A 21,801-nucleotide genomic window follows, 5' to 3' on the forward strand; every position below is an offset into this window, starting at 1 on the left:
ACAAAAAGTGCACTCAGGTTAGGTTGACCAGACGTCCCGGTTTGACCGGGACAGTCCCAATTCTGAGTTGCGTGTCCCGAGTCCCGACAAAAGCCTGTCAGGACGCTAAAATGTCCCGGTTTACACCAACCAGTCAGCGATTACATGGCCGACGTGGTCTTATTATAGCCCGATCATTAACTAAAGCCATGTAGAAAGAATAATAAAGCGTCCAGTGTCCAGTGTATGATTTTAACAATGTGTGTGTGTGTCAGTCAATCGTAGCGGTCTGCGTCTGCATAATCTGTACAGCCAGCGTTACAATGTATATTTGTAAACATTGTCATAATGCCTCTTCTTATCTGTCTCATTTTAACCAGTCCCTCCAGGTCCGCTGGAAAGTCAGCGGACGAGCACTGGGTGGAAATGTTCGTGCATTTCAAAAGCAGGGAGATTCCGTTCAAAAATATAGGTCTCCTTTGTCAGTTCGCCATGTGTCTACTGGGCACAAATGCTCCCGTTGAGCGGATCTTTTCGCTCATGAACAACACATGGACTGACGAGAGGAACCGTATGACCATTCCCATTTGGACATTTGGGTCCAAGCCGGAACCTATTTGTGACGAATAGGTTTATGTGTGATTTATTAAATTGTTTTTGCTAAAGAATATTTTGAAAAGATGGTTGTAATATTGCATTTATATTTCTCTTGTCAATTTAGTTTGTTAAAAGGTTAATACACTAAAAGGTTAGTACACCAAGTTAGAAATTTGTGCTCTTTCCACAACATTTAACCAGACCATTAGCCAGTGTCGAGCATCTGTCAACATCATTAGAACTAGTACTAACTGATTAGGTCAGAACTGTTACATTAATAGCTGTGAAGAGATATGCTGGCCACTGCTCAGAGGTCAGTACTTACTTTATGTAGTAGGGCACGTTGTTTGGGGAGATGCCCTGCTCGAAGGGGCTCTCTACAGATCCTGCTGAGACAGAAACAAGGGTCACAACAATTATTCAAACAGCCTGCAGGATATTAAACATTTCACACACACATTTTACTGCAGGATCAACATCCTTTAGATCTAACAAAAGCATTTTCATCCAGGAAATATGTATGCAGCGGTTACCAAAACATCACGTGTAATGAAAAGTTTTCTTAAAAGTAATATGCACAATAATGAAAAACAGCAGGAAAACAAGAAATATTGCTAATTATCTTACTTATTATGCCCACAAGTATTGGCACACCAACTATTAAAGCAGACTGTGCTTTCTGGGAATTGTCAACACAGAATGCATCTCTGACCAATTGGATCGCTTGGCTGAAACTACCCGTATAAGCACTATTGTGCTCCAAGGGTAAAGTTTGCTGCAGTTAAAAACAATGTCGTGGGACAACTGTTCTCACATCATCATCACTGCTGTTTTCATTATAAACCCATCACTATCTCTTTCTCTCCATTATCAAGCTAGATGGAAAATATGTATGTATATATGAACAAATGTGACACTGTGAATAGTGTCTCATCCCCAAAAACTTTGGGGATTAATAATTCAATCTGTTTTTTCCCTTGGTATCATTAAATTTGTTGCCATCTTTTTCACCATCTTACTGAATATATCATTACTATTTAACCCTATTATTTGTATCTGAAGTCTTAATTTCACTTTTAGTTTCTTGCTTTTCTTTTTCTTACAAGCCTCCCTGTGGTTCATACATTTTAATCACCGCCATGAGCGTATGCGTGATGTTGTGATCTTTTGTTATCTGTGGTCTTTTAATTACTCTGCAGATGAGCTGTAATTAAACTAAAGAGAATTGATGAGAAAAAGCAGCTAGCAGTTTGATGAGTGGCTCCAGGTGGACATCCATAAATGAAAAAAAAAAAAATGCTTATAGTCTTACACTTTTAAGTATCATTAAACCACAATGTTTAATGTTATTAAGAATTACTTTGTGTCACTTGCCTCTTGAATGCTAAGTCTAGCTCTGCATTTCTACATTACCCCTATATCCAATATATGTCCTATTTTTGTACATGCAGCATATTTGGCTAGAGAGAGTAATAGTGATAACAACACTAAGTAAGAGAAACAGTGATAGCTGTTGCTTGTGGTTGCTTTACGTTCTTTTTTTGTGTGGCATTCTTGTCTATTAAAAATGCTGTTGTTGGAGAAATTATATCTCTGCTCCTTTGAAAATAGATGTTAAGTAAAGGACCGTTAAGAAGTGACTCAAAAATCTGTTAATTAACTTGACAGTTGGCTGAAAAACAGCAAATAACATCGTAACTGTGACCACCAATAGTCTTCACCATGCCCTGCTTAGCAAATGGTCAAAATTAACTACTGTTGCTACACCTTCAAGCTTTTCATTCGAACACAGCACATAGTTTACAATAATACCGATGACACATATCACTCAAAATTCGTAGTAATTAAAAAAAAAAAAACTAAAACAATATGTCCTCGGTTTTACACAGAGCTAGACTAGGCAACATTTCTTGCCATGTTTGTTGGATGACATGTAATGTTGTTTGCTAATGATATGCGCATTAACCTAAAAGTAATACCAGTTTACCAGTGTAAGTAACAAGCAAGTTAGTTGGGCCCGCTAATGCTTGCGGCTTATGTTAGAAAAAACAAATACACTGTTTAATCCATTCCTTCCACTTTGTTTTTATTAGGGCCCGAGCGCCGAAAGCGGCGAAGGCCCCATTGAAACTGAAGGAATTATTATTATTACGGCAAATGAATCACCTTTTTGAGGGGCTTAACATACTCAAAAACTCACCATTGGCAGTCGCATCAAATCTGGTGAACATTTACGTATTTTAAGGGTTTCGTGAATAGGTGCACAAAAATGGCTCGCTAGGGCCCCTACAAAGTTAAAAAAATTGAGCCCCTGCAGTGCATTTAACGTAGACTAACCATATGCCCCACCCCATACGCTTAAACCACACCCCTTTTCATAACTAATGACCCGTTTAAGGTAGAGTCTTGTGTGAGGTATCACTGAACTCAGCAGAGAGTTTGTTTGTCATTGGTCATGGTTTGGCCCGCGCCCTATGTTTAAGCCACGCCCCCTTTCATAACTGGTGACCCATTTAAGGTAGAGTCTTGTGTGAGGTATCATTGAACTCAGCATAGAGTTCCCTTTTCATTGGTGATGATTTGCCCCGCCCCATATGCTTAAACCACGCCCACTTTAATAACTAATGATCCGTTTTCTTGTACACTATTGTGTGAGGTATCATTGAACTCAACAGAGAGTTCCCATTTTCATTGGTCATGGTTTGGCCCGCCCCCTATGCTTTAGCTACGCCCCCTTTCACAGCCAATGAACTGTATTACGTAGAGTCTTGTGTGATGTATCATTGAACTCAGCAGGGAGTTCCCTTTTCATTAGTGATGATTTGCAGTGTCTGAGTGCCGCGCAAATGCACGGTCGCAACGAGCGGTGTCCGCCAGTAACCCTGACGCACGCAGAGGAGCTAGGGCCCGTCCAACGCTGCTTGCAGCTTTAATTTATTTTTGGTTTTAGAAAAGTAGGTGAAAAAAACACAACCCAAACTCTTTCATTTAATGCAACAATCAATAAGGGACTTAAACCCACATGTGACTGTGATACAGATGAGAGCATCGGTTATATTGGGTTAAGCACTGGGTCATATTGAAAACTAACTCAAACTAAAATAAACAAGCTGCATAAACAGATCAATACACCATCATAGACTAAAGTAGCAGCAGATGAGAAGGAATCTTATAGAATTCATATTCTCTTTCCCTCTTCACTTATTCAGCTATTCACTGAACTGTTGACAGTCACGCGATGTGTCACTGTATCACATCTATTGCTAACACGTCACTTATTGAGTGCCACTGAGTGATGCTGCCAGGAGGTGGGTGACTAATTTTGTCTAACACATTTTGTTTTATCTCATTCTTACACACACACAACCTGAGTATTTTGTTAACTGTCAACAGCCTGCTGTATGCAGGTAGGTGTGTGTGCACATTTGTGTGTGAGTGTACTTTACTCACCATGCAGAAGGCCAAAGTCCCTGTGAGCGTCCGTCAGCTGCTTTAGATGTTCATTGCTGGAGATCTGACAGAGAGGAGAAATCAATTTAAATGAAACCATTATATACTTAAGTAAAGAGCAGTAAGTAGACGTACAAGAATGGGCAGATGGAGGAAGAGGAAGGCGAGGGGGGACAAAGACAAGCATGGAAGAGATAATTGAATTTGTAGTGAAGGAATTAGAGAGGATACAGGCTCCTGTGCGTCTCCTTCAGCTCTGAATGAGCTGTCTATCTAGATGGGGTTGAGATAATTGTGCCAATCAGCGCCTCTCTGTAGGTACACACAGTGAGGTGGGGCTAAGCCAAGGGGGGTGCACACACTTGTCTCCTGGCTCCCAGAGGCCGGCATTAAAATCCTATCTTTAACCTAAAAGAAACAAGAGGTCAAGTAGAAAACAAGATTGTTTTTTGTAGTATCAGAATACTGGGAAAGTCATATTTGCACAGCTATATTCACACAGGTGTGAAGGAGATTAAGTGATGTCATAATAAAAATAAATGCCTACGGTAAAGATGATTAAGTCTGGGCGAGAAACCTCACACAAGAACAAAATATGTTTAACAGATATCTAAAAACAACAAAAGGTAATTCATACAAGTTTGGGGTTTAAGGGGTGCACAAATGGAAACTGCTCTGGATAAAAGTGCTAATAAATGCAGTCCATTCCATTGAATATATATTGAGGTCTATTTCCATCAGTTGTGGTAAATTAATTGGTCTCCTAACAAATGCAAGCAATTACATCCACAAGAATGATGGGCACATATCATTCATGTTGGTGTGAAATAATGATTTAAGTTTCAAGTTCTTCATTATCATATCCACAACAATTACAGAGAAGCAGTCATTGGCAATGAAGATCTGGGATCTCAGGCTCACTCCAACAATGGTCAATAAATATGTATATATAAAAAAGAAAATCACACAAGTAAAAAAACAAAAACAAAATGAGAATCTAAGACATAAAATAATGCAAGTTAAAATATAAGGATGAAATATATCAAAAAAATAAAGAAATATTAAAGTAATATACATTTTTGGTAGGCAGTAATTGCAAATTAATAAAACTGAATGTAAACAGGAATGTAGTAAATGTATATGCATAGTGAGAAATATAAATATACATACACACCTACAGCCCTAGTATATATGGTAACACTTTATAATAATGGTACATGAATTATCATGAATTCATGCATGACTTCATGCATGAAAAAGCATGAATTAGTACATCATGAACTATCAGTAATGTACAAGGATTAATAGTATCTCATGCATGACTTAATGCAGGAACAATACGTTAATTAATGCATCAATTAAGGTATTTGAATCATCATGATTTCTGATTTATTATGTTCAGGTCTTCTACAAAAAACTGACCAGTCAAAGCAGTGAACATATATTCTGAAGGATTGTAGTGTTGTAATCATGATTAACTAAACATTACTTCTTCATTGCTTTATCATGTTTGTGGCCCTTCAAATAAAGTGCTGACCTGGTCTTTAACATTGATGAATCATATCTTATTAATCAATTTTAAAGATGGACCAGGTCAGCACTTTATTTGAAGGGCCACAAACATGATGTAGTAATGAGGAATTAGTGTTTAGTTAATCATGATTACAATACTATAATTCAGTTTATTTAGCCTGGCACTTCAATTAGAGATTTACCTATGAAGACATGAACATCATTAATAAATCAGAAATCATGATGACTGAAATACCTTAATTGATGCATTAATCAACATATTGTTCCTGCATTAAGTCATGCATAAAATACTATTAATCCTTGCACATTACTGATAGTTCATGAAGTACTACACGAGTGAATTCATGCTTTTTCATGCATATGTACTGTATATTAGGGTTGTCAATAAATTAAAATATGTAATCACAATTAAAAAAGTACGCCTAAAAAGTACTGTATGCTCAAAAATATGCTGAAAGCATAATATCGCAAATTCAAGCCCATCAAGCAACAACAGATGGGCATATTTACCTGAATGTAACATGCCTTGGTAATACTAACAAAATGTAGTGTCCCACTTTACACTTGTAAAGGTTAACTAAACATCCAATTTTTTAAAACAGCTCAACACTAAACAATGGATCTCATGCTTTACAGCAACAGACATATTGCACAAGTACATTGGTCAGCTAAATGTAACAATGTAATGTAACAATGTAATTCTGTTTAACCTCCCGTGGGAAAATAAAGGCTCACAAATACATCCCCTTCTACTAAAAAAAACAATAAAGTCAGGGATGTCTCGGTGGAGGCTACTGTATGTGTGACACAAGGAATATGCTCGAACAGGAGTTGCCTGGCCTGCAATCATAGATAGATAGATAGATAGATAGATAATACTTTATTGTCCACCTTGGTGGAAATTTGTCTTTGGCTTCTCCAAAACATTAAAACACAACCATGACATTGGATGTTATTAAACATTTAGCATACAGCACACTAATACTACAAACCATTAAACATAAAACAACAATTGTGCAATGGGCAGAAACAACAGCAGGTGGAGAGGAGGTAAGATACAGCCTACAACAGAACATATTTAAAGAAGCAACGCAAACTCAGAGTTTAGTGGGTGTGAGGGATCCACAGATATCTGTCTGGCCTTCCTGAGTACCTCACAATCATGTTGCATGCATCAGTGGTCAGTGTGCTGACTTAATGTTCAATGTCCCACTGTCTGGCTACTTGCAGAAAGTGCTTGGCACACACGTTGGTGAAATGTCTATCCTCTTCTTTATAACAGTCAAAGCATGCGACCGAAGTTCCCATCGTGGGTCAAAATAATGTGCTGTGACCCCGAAGTAACTGTGATTACTGAGAGATATTTCCAGTGAGTGCAGCAGTGGATAGTAGCTAGATCGGCTCCGCTATAAATTATATATATATATATATATATATATATATATATATATATATATATATTAAAGCTAGCAAGATTTGAAAGTAGCATCTGCTCGGGGCTCTCTCTAACCCCTCCCCCTGCCCTTTGGGGCTGCAACCCACACATAGACTTGCGCAATATTACTTACTAAGGACATGACTACGGAGGCGGGCGTCTTTACAGGATTACAGCAGATACAGCTGACTGATCTTTTTCGCTCCTTTTTTAGAGCCCATAAGTTATTTATTTCTGTCGGGCTGTACCAAAGACCATTTCAAACAATATATAAATATTTTTTTTATATTGGTATTATTTACCAACTCTGCATTTAATACTTAAATGGACATACAAATACTCACACAACGTTAGAGGATGTCATAGGCCAGAATGGCCCAAATGACTTCTGAACCAAACCTATGTTGATTATTTATTAGGCAAATATATCTCTATCACCATTTATCACACGATTTCTGCATAAACTATGCAATTTTTTTTAAATCTTCTGCTTCCACTAAGCCTTTGTAATCTGATGTATAATTCACATAAAAAGACAGCTGATGCAGGCATGATTTCAGTCCAGTACTAACACTTGACAGCTAGAAGCATCCTGACCATCCTTGGAGGAGCCAATGTATGTCTATAATCACTAATGCTTCCTGACACAATGTTCAATGATCCAATGTTCCCAGGCAACACATGTAGCTCTGGCCGGCATGCAGAGCTTTGGTAAACACTGATTAGCGACATATTTCTGTTCCAGAAGTACAAAAGTGAATCAGTGGAAGCTTAAAGGCGTCTCAACTTTCTTTGATAGAAGACTTGAGGCTGAGGGACTGAGATGGGTTATTACCCAGTCTGAGTTGACAGATTGGCTGACTAACCATCAAGCCTTTTATCCACAACCCAAATAAAGAAGGCCACTGATGAGACATTGTCAGGGGAGTGTACGTGTGTGTGTGATTCATGGCATGAGATGAACAACAGATGAACATAAAGACATGACAGTGATTATCAGTCCTTTTTTTGGGTGGGCGGGGGGGGGCTTTGATGTGACATAAAACCAAATAATGAAATTACCTTTAAATCCACCTCACCCAATCCATTTCTGCCTGAGTTGCCTTTTCCTGTATCCACGGTAACCTGAGAACAGGATTGTTGAGGACGAATGTGTCAAAATTGTCCCCAAGCCAACCAATCAGCTTCAACAGAAGCACAACAGAATACTGTGAACCAACTAAATTTTTCTTAATGTACACACACACACACACACACACACACACACACACACACACACACACACACACACACACATTTCTATACCCTACCATTAAAAGGGATGCCAAAATTCCTGGGCAAACATCCTGCTCACAATGAACCACGTGCACCCAGACAATTTCAGTTAAAAATTGAAATCCCTGCCACCAAGATGCAACTCCATCAGTCACAGATCATGGAAAGTGAAACTTAAACCTTTCACTGGGGCGACTGGATTTATTCACCCACTTTTAAAAGATTTATTGAAAGCTTCTTTTTTCACATTTTTATTTACAGCATTATATGTTGACATTTATATCATAATATGTTGTATATTAACTCTTTGGAAGAAAACAGGTAGTTATATGTAAAATCCGACATTGAGCACCCCCTAGTCTCATTCTCGTTTTGACTAGTCCACACAGCATTCCGGGATGGGAGAAAAACGTGCTCTTGTTAATTGGTATTTCTTTAAACCAATGACAATCGTCATGGGCGGCACATAGCCGCTGCAAAATAGCCTCGGGAAGGAACTTGTTTTAGTGGTACATTCAAAAGTTGTTTTAGTCGTGCGAGAGAAAACTCAGATTGGACAGATAGTCTAGCTAGCTGTCTCAATTTACCATGCCGAGATCTGAGGAGCAGTTAACCATAGTCTTTGAAATTTGAACACAAAGAAAGCAGAAGGAAACATCAACGAAAACACTATAAAATATCAACAAAACGTATGCTGTTGTTTTTTCAAAGCCCCACTGTCATTTCAAACCAATCACATCATTCATCCCGCCTCGGCTGGTAGTGACCCAGGTCGTGTGCAATTCGCATTAAATCCATCCTTGTCCTACCCTGATCCAACCCACTTGGCGACCTGGGTAGATCGAGGAGGGTTAACCCATTCAAACACACAGTCAACCTGGGTTTAACCCTGATTGAGCCATTGGTGTGAAAGGGGTATAACTGTCAGTTAGCAAGCTTGTTAGCTTGGTTGCTAACGTGACAATAAGTTCACAATATATCCTTTTTCTTTGGCAAGTACATTTTACACATACAAGGAATGTATCCTCTGCATTTAACCTATGGAGCCAATTAGGAGCAGTGGGCAGCCATAGTCCAGGGACCATCTCCAGTTATAATGCCAGTACCTACGTCATGGGCAATGGCAGGATTCCTAGCATGCCTTTATGGTGGGAGTAGTCTCGCATTGCCAAACCAATCTCCACAGCGCTGTGGATTAAGGTCTTTCTCCTCCACACATACATTCCAGGATAGAAGACATAAAACGCTCTGGGTTTTTTGCATTTCTCTAAACTAATCACAATCGTCTAGGCGGAGCTAAGATCCAAATTTTCTTCAAAACTTGCCATTTTCACCATGTAGCTTGCTAGGTTGAAGTTTGTTGTTGTTTCCCGAAGAGAACGGAGTTAGATAACGGCAACACACATCGCCGGAACATCCGGCGGCGCTGGCGATTATCCTGGAAGTGAACTGTCGTTGATCCAGACTATGGTGGGAGAAAACCGGAGAACCCAGAGGAAACCCAAGCAAACATGGGGAGAACATGCAAACTCCACACAGAAAGACCCCGCCCGGACCACAGTTTATTAAAAAATGTTTTTTACACCATTAACTCCTGTCTCATAACCGTCTAAAAGCCAATACTCTTTTGTGGAGCAGTTTATACTCTGACAGAGGAGGTTAACTAAAAATAAATCGTGGAACACAGCTAATGAAGCTTAGTGAAAGTTCAGGAATACTTCTATGCTTCTCATTCATTCATTCTCTCTCTCTGTCTCTCAGATGACTATGGGCGTTCACTCCTTCAGTTAAACCAACCAGGTTTTTACCACGTTCTTCGTGAGCCAAATTATTTGATTATCATTGCTGTCAAACTTTTAAACCATTCTTCTGCTGCTGCCAGTTGTCATTTCAGTGCAAAATCGATGTGCCCCTCCTCTACCCCATTCACCTTCAGTTCACATCACATCTAGCATCCAGGGTTCCTTCAATCATCAGAAACCCCGCTCCACATCACATCCATTTACAGTAGATATTCAGGCATTTCCCTTTATCCCTTTAACACCACCAGTGTCTGGATCTATCAGGGGGATACGCATTAAAATGGGATGACACTGCGGTGGTGTCTTGACTTTTTACATTTCTAATTATATTGTGCACCATGTCAATAAATGTATTTTACTTTTAAATTAAGGCTCTCCTGATTGAAATAAGATATGATAGCTTCCCCCATTTTGGACTCAAGCACAGTCAGATTAATTGATCAACAGCACAAATTCACCAGTCAAGGTTCATCAAAGTTGAACTTGACACAAAAAAAAAAGTTTTTACTTTGTCCCTGCTAGCGAATCCATCGAGTTATTGCAATTAGAATCATTGGTCATGACAAATAATCTGTGAACTGAAAATATGTATAATACAGAAAAGAGTAGTTTTAGCCTACTATTTGCATTTGATTAAAATTTTTTATAGTATAATACACCCCTCTCCCGCTATCTGTCTACATCAACTACATGTTCTCACCTTTACTACAAGACAAAGGTGTGTGGGTGTTTGTGTGTGTTTGTGTGTGTGTGTGTGTGTGTGTGTGTGTGTGTGTGTGTGTGCAAGCATCTGGTCAGAGAGACTGGCCGTCTGGTCTCTCGTCACTGTGGTGTCACCACTGCACCCATCTCGGCCCAGCACGCCACTGCATTAGTTGGTCTCTCTGGCAGCTGATTGGCTCTATCTGTCACCCGCTGTAATAATCACTGTCTGACTTCCAGCATGGCTGCCACTGGGTTTATTGAGACTGATGGTGGCACACTTTATGCTGCCTCTGATCACCAACTCATGGTGTGTGTGTCTGTGTTGTATGTGTGTGTGTTTTGTCTTTATTACAGCTTTCCCACAAAGTAACACATACACACATATGCTAACAGGTACACACACTATTTTTTTATGTGTAAGCTTACCTGGTATCATTGGATAATCCGTAATTAATTTGCATTTAAAAAAAAAAGAAAAAAAAAGAAAATAGAAATGTTTGGGTTTTAAAACAAACTAGAGTCCAGGCCAGTCCAAGCCTTGCCGGCGTGAGTCGACCCCAAGGACCCATGGAGCCCATGAAGGCGGAATCCAAGCACGACAGTGCGGAGCAAACGTCAGTAAATATTGCAACGCGTGAGCTGCAAGGGCTGTAGAAAATTGTAATTGCAAATTTTCCAATTCATTGAATTAAAGGCCAAAATGTGTCTACGTTGATTTTAGCGCCCCCTAATGGCCGATCTTCGCCACATACAGTACAGAGCCTCATGTCAAAAAATAATCTCAAGTTTTGCATTGATAGCATTTACTTTGGCTGAGATATGCTAAAGTTTGTGTTTGTTCGCTAGCTACAAAATTCTATTTGTTTGTGTTCGTAATTTGCGCATATTTTAACGTATCAAAATTCTTTCGATAACTTTTGGTAGGTCCTTTTGGAGATGTGATGTGCAAAATTTCATGCAAATTCTTCGTGGAAATGTGCGTGGCCTACACCATGTGATTCGGCGTCATTCAAGGAACAAGTGGAAGTAAGGTTTTAAATGTGCAATTTGTTATGTCAGCTCCATCTGGTGATGCTTTGTGTCAAGTTTATTCAATAGCCTAGGAAAAATTTGAAAAATAAGGTTAACGATAAATCGCAATTTTACTGTGATAAAAGTCTAGACGGAAATGGCCGTGGCCTATATCACCAGATTAAGCTCCATTCAGGGAACGCGTGGATACAAGGTTTTTAAATGTGCAATGTACGGTATGGGAGCTATAGGGCAAAACACATTTTTCTGCTATAGCACCAACTAGGGGCGGAAGTATGTCAATTTTTATGTCCAAGGTCCTTCCAGGGTTCTGGACCAGTCCTGAAAATTGCACTGCCCCTCCATGCAAGGTTTAGGCTGTAACAACACTTCTACCAACGGAAAAATGAAACACGATTACAACAAGGTTCCCTGCACCCCTGGTACTGAGAGCTGCGTTGCCTGCACATCTTTCGCGATGACAAAATCTGGCTGCAGACAAACATAAAACAATAACAGCGGGTTTGTCTTTTCACTGTCATTAAATAAAGTGGAGATAATGCTGTGACAGCTGACTTAAACACCACATCTAGCTGAAGAGACTTGACAGATCCACAAAGTTGTTAAGACTTGCAGATGTACAATATATGTGCAGACTGCAGATATCTAGTGTTTACACACCTGAAAAAGTGTGTGTGTGTGTGTGTGTGTGTGTGTGTGTGTGTGTGTGTGTATGTGTGTGTGTGTGTGTGTGTGTACCTGGAGCAGCCTCCAGCGCGTGTTGAGATCTTCAATGCGTTCCAGGTTGCTAGGCGACAGCTGGATGTCGGGTGGACCAAAAGTGGACGCCAACTGGTTCATGTGTATTACGTCATCCTTAATCGGAGCAATCTCTTCCTGGAACTCCTGCAACATACACACACACACACATGCATAAGCGCTCAACCACACGCATACACAATAAATTCTCAGGTAATTTGTATTATGCTGCATTGTTTACAGTGGTAAGATGACAGATGGGAAACACAGACAGCTTGTTTAATGCTTGTTGATGTATAGAAAACAGGCTTTAGTAGAATAAATGCAACATTGCTACCATTGTAACATTACTGTTTGATAGATGCAAGCTGGGCTAACTGTTCTATGTCTTCCACTTCAGCTATGATGTATGCCGATTAAGGAAAAGATGTGACTGTTACATCTGGCTTTCAAGGTGCTGCGGAACCAATCAATCATTATCAAATTTTTTTTTTGGACCTTGGTTCATTTACTACAATTAGGAATGTCATTGAGAAGACTAGCATACTCTTTGTTCCTCCACCAGGTTCCAGAACCTGTACCCAACGGTACCTTGTTTCAGTGGCCTACTTTCTCTCTACTGACAAAATGTTTTTTTTCAGTTTATAACATTTTACACATTAAACACATATTATATTGCAGGGAGGGTTGTCTGCTTGGAGTTTTGAATAGTGTAACCACACTTGCGCCCACTTTCTCAGCAAGTTAGTTAAACTTCAAGCATGCATTAAAGATATAAAATCATGGATGACCTACAATTTTCTGATGTTAAACTCAGACAAAACTGAAGTTATTGTGCTGGGCCCTAAACACCTCCAGACCTCATTATCTAAAGATATAGCGACTCTGGATGGCATTGCCCTGGCCTCCAGTACAACTGTCAGAAAGTTATTTTTTAATCAGGATATATCCTTTAACGCCCACTTAAAACAAACCTCAAGAACAGCCTCTTTTCACCTTCATAACATTGCCAAAATTAGGCACATCCTGTGTCAAAATGATGCTGAAAATCTAGTCCATGCATTTGTTACTTCCAGGATGGACTATTGTAATTCCTTACTATCAGGTTGCTCAAATAAGTCCCTTAAGACTCTTCTGCTGATCCAGAATGCTGCAGCGCATGTTCTGACAAGTACTAAAAAAAGAGATCATGTTTCTCCTGTATTAACTTCTCCGCATTGGCTTCCTGTAAAATCCAGGATTGAATTTAAAATCCTAATCCTGATCTACAAAGCTTTAAATGGTCAAGCTCCTTCATATCTTGAAGAGCTCATAAGTACCTTATTGTCACACTAGAGCACTGCACTCCCAGAATGCAGAGTTACTTGGGGTTCCTAGAGTCTCTAAAAGTAGAATGGGAGCCAGAGACTTCAGCTATCAGGTTCCTCTACTGTGGAACCAGCTCCCAGTCTGGGTTCGGGAGGCAGACACCGTCACCACATTTAAGAGTAAACTTAAAACTCTCCTCTTTGATAAAGCTTATAGTTAGGGAGTGAGGAGTTGCAGAGTTTGCCTAGACCGGCGGGGGAGGGTGTATAGCTACAGACACAGCACCCCTTCTCTTCTCTGCTTCTCTTCATAGTCGTCAGATTCATCTACCAACCCTTAAAGAACTGGCTCAGGTTTGCCTTGCACCAGCTCTTAATTATGCTGTTATGGTTTTAGTCTGCCAGGGGACTTCCAATGTCACACTGAGCTCCTCTCTCCTCTCTCTTTCCATCTGTGTGCATCCATGTCTCACAAATGCTTGTTACTAACTTAGCTCTGGGGAGCTTATTCCCCGGAGTCCTTATGTTTTTTTGCCCAGCAGATTTCCTTGGATTAGGGTGGCACCTAAATCATGGTTACAGCTGTCGCCGTGGTCCTGCTCCGCACCCTGCTATGCCCTGCTACGCTCTGCAGTGTCCTGCTACGCCCTGCTACGTCCTGCTATGCCCTGCTAGGCCCTGCTATGCCCTGCAGTGCCCTGCAGTGCCCTGCTATGCCCTGTAACGCCCTGTAGTGCCCTGCTACGCCATAAACTACTACAACTACTATTTCTAGTCATAGTTCCATTATCTTTATTGTGACTATTATTGCCACTGTTCATCACCACCCCAACCGGCACCGTCAGACACCGCCTACCAAGAGCCTGGGTCTGTCCGAGGTTTCTCCCTAAAAGGAAGTTTTCCTCACCACCCGCGGTTTCTCCCTGAAAGTAAATTATAGATTATATCTGTAAAGTGTCTTGAGATAACTCTTGTTATGATTTGATACTATAAATAAAATTGAATTGAATTGCCCTGACTCACTGTGACTTGAACACGCAGATGTGACGTACAGTAGCCTCGCTCTGTCTCAACCGCTCTGCTGTATTTTACACTATGACAATTAAAATGTAAACAATTTATTGATCAATAGAAAATGTATTAAAAATAGAAACCATTACACTTTACAAGGTATTGAATTTATAACATGTGGTAGGGCTTGGTCTAGATTGTCTTGGCGTCATTTATGTATGTCTGGCTGTCTGTCATTCAAATATCTTGAGAACTGTTCATCCAGGTGTATTGCTGGGTACCCAATGACGTGCCATGTCAAAATTTGGAATCGCAACATGTTCAATATTAATAATAAACTTTGAATAACAGCAGGGGCTTCAGGCCTCTGCGGGTGGACTGATTCTTCAACCTGGCTGTCTTCTGCGGTTTTAACTTTGCTGCATGGGAGCAGGCAGTCAAAAAATTAGTAAACTAATGGAGTCAACGAATTAAGTTGAAAAGAAGATTAAAGCAGCTCATGAACCACTTGCAGGCTGCTCAGTCCCACTCAGCTGGTGTGTTTAAAATAGATTCACCTTATTTTCTGTATCTGTCCAAGCATCTCCAGTAATACCTATGTTGGAACCAAACAATGTGCTTAAACTGATCTTGAACAGAGAGCCTGTGACCCCAAGACAAACGGGGCACAGGAGGCCACCACATGGCTTTGTCAGACAAAGGGATAGCCCCTCAGTCAAACCAGAAGCCTACAAACTTCACACTGAAAAGTTTACAAAAGGACAGAGGCTCAGGTTTCACTGGCGCTTCATTGGCTGAGGTGCCCTGAACGCACCAGGGACTGCCGTCATCCTTCCTTTGTTCCTTTAAAAAATACCAGATAAATGAACCAAATTAATTAAGATCTGTATTTTAAAGGGAACACCACCTAATGAGACTGCTTCACAGTTTAATTATTGGTCCCTGAGTTCAGGGTGGTGCCCCGTTTTGATTGTTTGTCAATTTTGTAAAGTTATTAATACCCATATTCATAACTTTATTAATATTGATAAAACACCTTTGATAATTTGCCAATAACTGAATCTGTACCCTACCGATCCCCAACACCTATATCCAGTTATTCAATTAAATTTGATTTATAATGTCAAATCATAACAGAAGTTATCTCAGGACACAGATATAGTATGTCTAGGCCACACACTATAATTTACAGAGACCCAACAATTCTCCCCAAGAGCAAGCATTTGGTGCGACAGCGGCAAGGAAAGCTTCCTTTTAACAGGCAGAAAACTCAGGCAGAACCGGGCTCTTGGTGGGCAGCATCTGCCTCGACCAGTTGGAGAAGAGGGAGAGAGGGAGAAAGGAAGAGAGGGAGAAGGGAGAGATACAGAATACAGAAATACAGAAATATGACTCATAATAATTATAGCAGTGGATATAATGAAATTACCTGATGAACAGTGGCAATTATAGTAACAGTAAAGATAACAGAACTATGACTAATAATATTGGTAGTAGCTGTTCAGGATGTAGCTGGGCGTCAAGCAGGACCACAGCAGCAGCTGTAACCATGATCCAGGTGCCACCACAATCCACAAGGACTCCGGGGGAAGAAGCTAAGTTAGTAAATGCATTAATGGGACATGAATACACACAGATGGAAGAAGAGAGGGGCTCAGTGTGTCATAGGAAGTCTCCCGGCAGTCTAAACCCATAGCTGCATAACTAAGGGCTGGTCCAAGGCAAACCTGAGCCAGCCTTAAAAGCTTTATCAAAGAGGAGAGTTAAGTATCTTAGAGTGAAGGGGAAGATTAGATATAGGTCTATAGTTAGCTAAGACCTCTGAATTGAATGTTTTTTTAAATTTCATTTGCAGCAGTACCACTTTCTACCTGAACTGTTACTAATGCGCCGTGGAGGGCACTGCTTTACCAAAACATGACATGAGGCTTCTAAGAGACCACCAGACAGAAGCATGAGTACTGATAAACCCCTGTTGTGTGGTGCCAGACGTGTATGCATGGTCAGAATCAGCAGTGTATTCAGATTTTTTAGTAAAATTAACAGTAAGTAAAATGTCCACATGACTAATTAATATTCTCATAAATCATGTGTAGTCCAATGACATAATTTGCATGAATATTATTTAGCCATGTGTGCCACGCGTTTTTTAGGCTACATTTTTTGTCACATACAGCAAACATCTCCTCATTATCCGCGAGCTGCCTGTCCCCTGAACACTGTAAAAAAACGCGGTCTCTGTAGACAGCCCAGGCTCCACAAACGGCAACAAAAACAAACTGTGCCAACCTGCAACACGAAACATAACAAACAGTCTTCCAGCGTTCCAGTCAATAACCGACAAGAAGGATTTGGGGGTGGAGGTTGGGGGGTTAGTGCGTGGAAGCACGGAAGGGAGGTAGAGGGGACGGGATGAGGAGGAGGGTGGGGTGAGCTAGCCTCGTTTTGTTTGAAAATACTTTGAATGTCAACAAAGTGCCGTCACCCAACATCGCTTAGAGCTAGGGTTGGGTACCGTTTGGATTTTTACGATTTCGATGCCAAACCGGTACTTTTAAAACGATTCTGATTCCTAAACAGATTCTTGAAAAACTGAAAAATTACATCAAAGAAAGGCTCTTTTATGGAGTTTTTTTTAAATTGAAAATTATTTAAATTTAACAATATATTAACGTTTTAAAGTACTTAAATATATAATAAGTAAACCTAAGTCACCTAATAATAATAATAATAATAATTTATACTTTATTAATTCCGCAAGGGGAAATTACAATACCTAACACATAACTACATTAATTTAACAAATAACAGTTACACTATTAATAAGTAACAACAAAATAAATGTTGAGTTGGTATGCCAAGCTTCAAACTTTAGCAGTTATTTTGCAGTAAAATGACCATATTTGCCTTCTCTGGCAAGAAATACACCTCTCCTGACTTATGGCATGTCCTGCACAGGAGAAAACTCTCTCCAGCCCGGTCTCACGGCAGTTCGTGTAAATGTCACGTTATTTTTAATCTATTGATACGTGTTCACGGGGACGTTTTTCTCGTTTTTTACGTGGTGGCCAACACGAAAATGGTAGGGAGTAGTATAAAAAGCCAAAAATCCGCGTAGGGAGGCTGGTCGGGGTGGTGGATGGGTCAAACAACACAGGACTTTCACCCGGGCGAGCGGGGATCGCGTCCCGCATGTGGTGTTTTGTTTCCCGTAGTCTTCCTAATCACAACCGTCCCGTTATTGTCGCGCGTCCCCAGCGGCCGTCCCCCTTGGCCGTCCCCCGTGGCCGTCTCCCGGCATGTGAGGCGCCCTTTCCCCGTAGTGTTTTTCCTAAACCCAACCTCCGCCATCCTGTTATTGTCGCAGGTCCCCCGCAGCTGTCTCCCGGCGTGTGAGGCGTCCTTTTCGGCCGTCTCCCGGCGTGTGAGGCGTCCTTTCCCCATAGGGTATTTCGTGCTGGCCACCACGTAAAAAACGAGAAAAACGTCCCCGTGAACACATATTAATAGATTAAAAATAATGTGACATTTACACGAACTGCCGTGAGACTGGGTTGCTCTCTCAGATGGTGTCCAAGAGGCCTGTACACACAGGTATGAGTTGGAAAGGGCAGACAATTTGGGGAGGCTGTCCCGCTTCCCCCACCACCAGGCTACAGGGTCTTGTCCTGAACGATAGCAGAGCAAGTGTAATATGTTTACTAGTGATCACGTGCAGTGAATGGTTAATATGCCTTTACGTCCGTATTGGTGAGCCCAGAGGGAAAATATGGCATTTGAAAAGTAGCCTACATTTACTATTTTACTATATTACTATTTATAGCGTGATATTTTTACGTCCGTTTCGGAGCGTGTACAAAAAGCCGTCTATCAGCTGTGATTGTAGAGTGCATGTCGGGGGAATAGCGCGGGCACGCGCTTCACACCGCGAGCGGGCACGCGCTTCACACCGCGAGCGGGCACGCGCTTCACACCGCGAGCGGGCACGCGCTTCACACCGCGAGCGGGCACGCGCTTCACACCGCGAGCGGGCACGCGCTTCACACCGCGAGCGGGCACGCGCTTCACACCGCGAGCGGGCACGTGCACCACTCGCCGTAAAAGGGAGAAAGAAAAAAGAGTCTTCTGCTGTCCGGAGCGACAGAGGGAAAATATTTCAGTCGGAACCGAAATGAGGAACTGAAATTTGCGTTCTAATCCAGTCCGAATACTACCGTTTGCGTAGGAACCGGTTCCATGGTGGAACCAGGTTTTGGTACCCAACCCTACTTAGAGTACCTTTAATTATTTTATATACTGCTAGGTAGCTTGATCTATAATAATACATCATCATTTATTAGTTAATTATATTTTATATTAATCTTAATCTGTAAAGTAACTAGAGCTGTCAAATAAAGTGCAAAGAAATGTAAAGAGTACAATATTTGCTTCAGAGATATAGTGGAGTAGAAGAATAAAGTAGCATAAAATAGAAATACTCAAGTAAAATACAAGTACCTCAAAATTGTAAATTGCTGTACTTGAGTAAATGTACTTAGTTACATTGCACCACTGGTCAGAATTTTTGCGGGTGCGGGCGGGAGTAGAATACACACACAGATAAAGAAAAAGATATCAGAGATGTAGCAAATTCAAACATTTCAAGCCATACTTTAGCATAGCTAGGAGACACAACTATGCCATGGCATGTATTGCTTAGGACCCAAGGAAGCACAGTTTTGAGTGTGAAGTTGTTTTTTATAAGCAGTTCTCGAGAAAGCTGCAAGCAATCGACCTATTCCGAACTTTTCAACGGGCACTGCACTAGTTCCTTTAATTGTAAAAACATGAAATACCACTAAGATAAAGAAAATGTAACCAGTCTTCATCAACCATGATCTCATTTGCTTAGAGTAAATAAACCAAGGGGCAAAAACTACTCTGACAATAATATAGTATTTTGATGGTACATTCTGCTGAATTTAAATTGAGTGTCACTCAATCAGACCTTGACTCTGTCGATATGCTCTGGCAGGGAGTCGATCAGCAGGTCACCAACAGGTTCCCACGCCTCCTTTACCATCTCTGCCTGCCTCAGCTGTCCGTCCAGCAGGTTCTCCGCCTCCTGGAGCTCCATAAGCCGATCCTGAGCCAGTTCCAACCTCCTCTGCCAGTCGTCCGAGTTGGCATTGAGCCTATCCCACTTGGTCACCACGTCATCCGCTTCTTTGCGTAAGACTCGCCCAACGTTCTGGGCACGCTCCTCTGGGCTGATATCTGAGGGTTGTGCAAAGAAGAAGTCTTGAAAAATCTTTGTCTTAAGCCCTGAAAAAAACTTCTGGTGACAATAAAAGCAGCTAACTGTATCCTCACAGGCTGTCACACAATTCACAAATCTAAAATCCCTTAGTTCTCCAACCATATATTACATCTAATATTTAAATAATGTCTGTGGAAAATAATACAAAAATAATTTGTGTCTTCATCAGGGGTTGATGCATAGACTGTATAAGTAAAGCCAAAACATCTTGGTGGCTGGCTGCAGTATAGGTCATAAATCCCACCCACTCCAAGTTAGCGAATGGGACATGGACCAAACAAAAAATTCGTACACATTTTTCCCAAAGATGGTTTCTGTCTTTTTATGTAGTTCTTAGCACTTATTGCTATAATATTCTTTCAAGTGATGTAAACTGAACTGCTTGATGAGATGAACCAGTCTCTTTTTTCTCTTTACCAAAGGCACATGACTACATAATATACTCATAAATCATGTGTAATCCAATGACATCATTTGCATGAATATTATTTAGCCATGTGGACCGCTGGTAGAGAGAAAAAGAGGCTGGTTCGCCTCAGCAAGCAGCTGAGTTTAAAAGTATTTACTTAAACAGTTAGACTACATACAGACAACTTTAGTTTTAGCATGTTTAGCAATTTGCTATTATGCTCGTGAAACATCAGGAGCGGAGACAGAGCAGATTGAAATATCAGTTTTCTACATGTTTATGCCTGTTGAATGATTTGGTGATTTGGTAATACATTTAGATGAAATTAATAGCTTTTATTCCACTTACAATCTGTGTGGAAAATTGAAAATGCATGTTCAAATTGGAGAAAATGCTGCTACATGAACATAATTACTTAGAAGAAGAGCTTCTGCAGTATGTTGTTCTGTTATTGTCCATTGAATGTCTTCACCTGTGCAAAGTTTTAACTCTGTTTAAGACGTGGATTTAAGTTTAAAAGCCCGTTACCTCTTTTAAAGCAACCAAAACACAAGCATTAGCTGTGACAATAAAGACCACTTATATGTCAAACCACTCAGGCTGAATTTAAACCAAGCAAAATGTCAAATACTCGCAAGCACTGTGTCAATTCAGCTTTTTAGACGTCCCCAACTGCTGCTGATTTGAAGGTCAAATTGTAGAGACAGAATGTCTTTCTAAGAGGAAGTAAGTGCTCGTTTCCCTCGGTGCGGCAGTGTTTAGCAGCTGGAGTTCACCCTTTCTTCCTGTGTTCACCGAATGTGTTTAAGTTGGCAGTTGAATGGGTTTAATGGTGCAGTTAAAGTTCAGCTGTTTTCTAGGGGGGCTGGTAACCATGCTGCTGCCATGGTGTAGAAGGTGCTGCAGGAAAGTGTGCATTAACCCAATGTGTGGTTGTTACCAGGCTGTAACCAGGGACCAAAGTTCATTGTGTGAGTCAAAGATTGAAAGGAAAAGGAGCATTAGGTCCGTGCAGGAAACAGGTCTGTTAAATTGACCTAATATTTGCCTTTTATGTAGTGTTAAAGCTGATAACAGTGCTGCTCTAGTAGAAAAGGTCCCTAATTAAAGGGTAACTTCGGTACTTTTCAACCCTATGTTCCCATGCATTTGTATCTGAGTGAACAATGTGAACAAAAATCTTTAAAATTGGTCCAGTATTAAGCGAAAACACTTTCACCGGGAGCCAA

The 21,801-nt window shown here is 40.7% G+C and overlaps 1 protein-coding gene across 27 annotated transcripts in view; it reads right to left on the reverse strand.

Moving 5' to 3' along the window:
• The window catches only part of dmd (dystrophin), a 458,768-nt gene that overhangs the window by 101,008 nt on the left and 335,959 nt on the right, over positions 1 to 21,801 (reverse strand). For 17 of the 27 annotated variants that reach the window (XM_035998529.1, XM_035998533.1, XM_035998526.1 and 14 more), the window contains 5 exons: positions 19,852 to 20,120; positions 12,547 to 12,693; positions 8,057 to 8,119; positions 4,027 to 4,090; positions 902 to 965 (listed from right to left, as the gene is read on the reverse strand). In XM_035998529.1, the coding sequence (XP_035854422.1) occupies positions 902 to 965; positions 4,027 to 4,090; positions 8,057 to 8,119; positions 12,547 to 12,693; positions 19,852 to 20,120 (607 nt within the window). The remainder of the gene's footprint in view (positions 1 to 901; positions 966 to 4,026; positions 4,091 to 8,056; positions 8,120 to 12,546; positions 12,694 to 19,851; positions 20,121 to 21,801) is intronic. The other 10 variants (XM_035998536.1, XM_035998538.1, XM_035998532.1 and 7 more) reach the window with 3 other exon arrangements.

This window comes from Sander lucioperca, chromosome 24, assembly GCF_008315115.2.
Source record: "Sander lucioperca isolate FBNREF2018 chromosome 24, SLUC_FBN_1.2, whole genome shotgun sequence".
In the NCBI taxonomy this organism is placed as follows: domain Eukaryota; kingdom Metazoa; phylum Chordata; class Actinopteri; order Perciformes; family Percidae; genus Sander; species Sander lucioperca.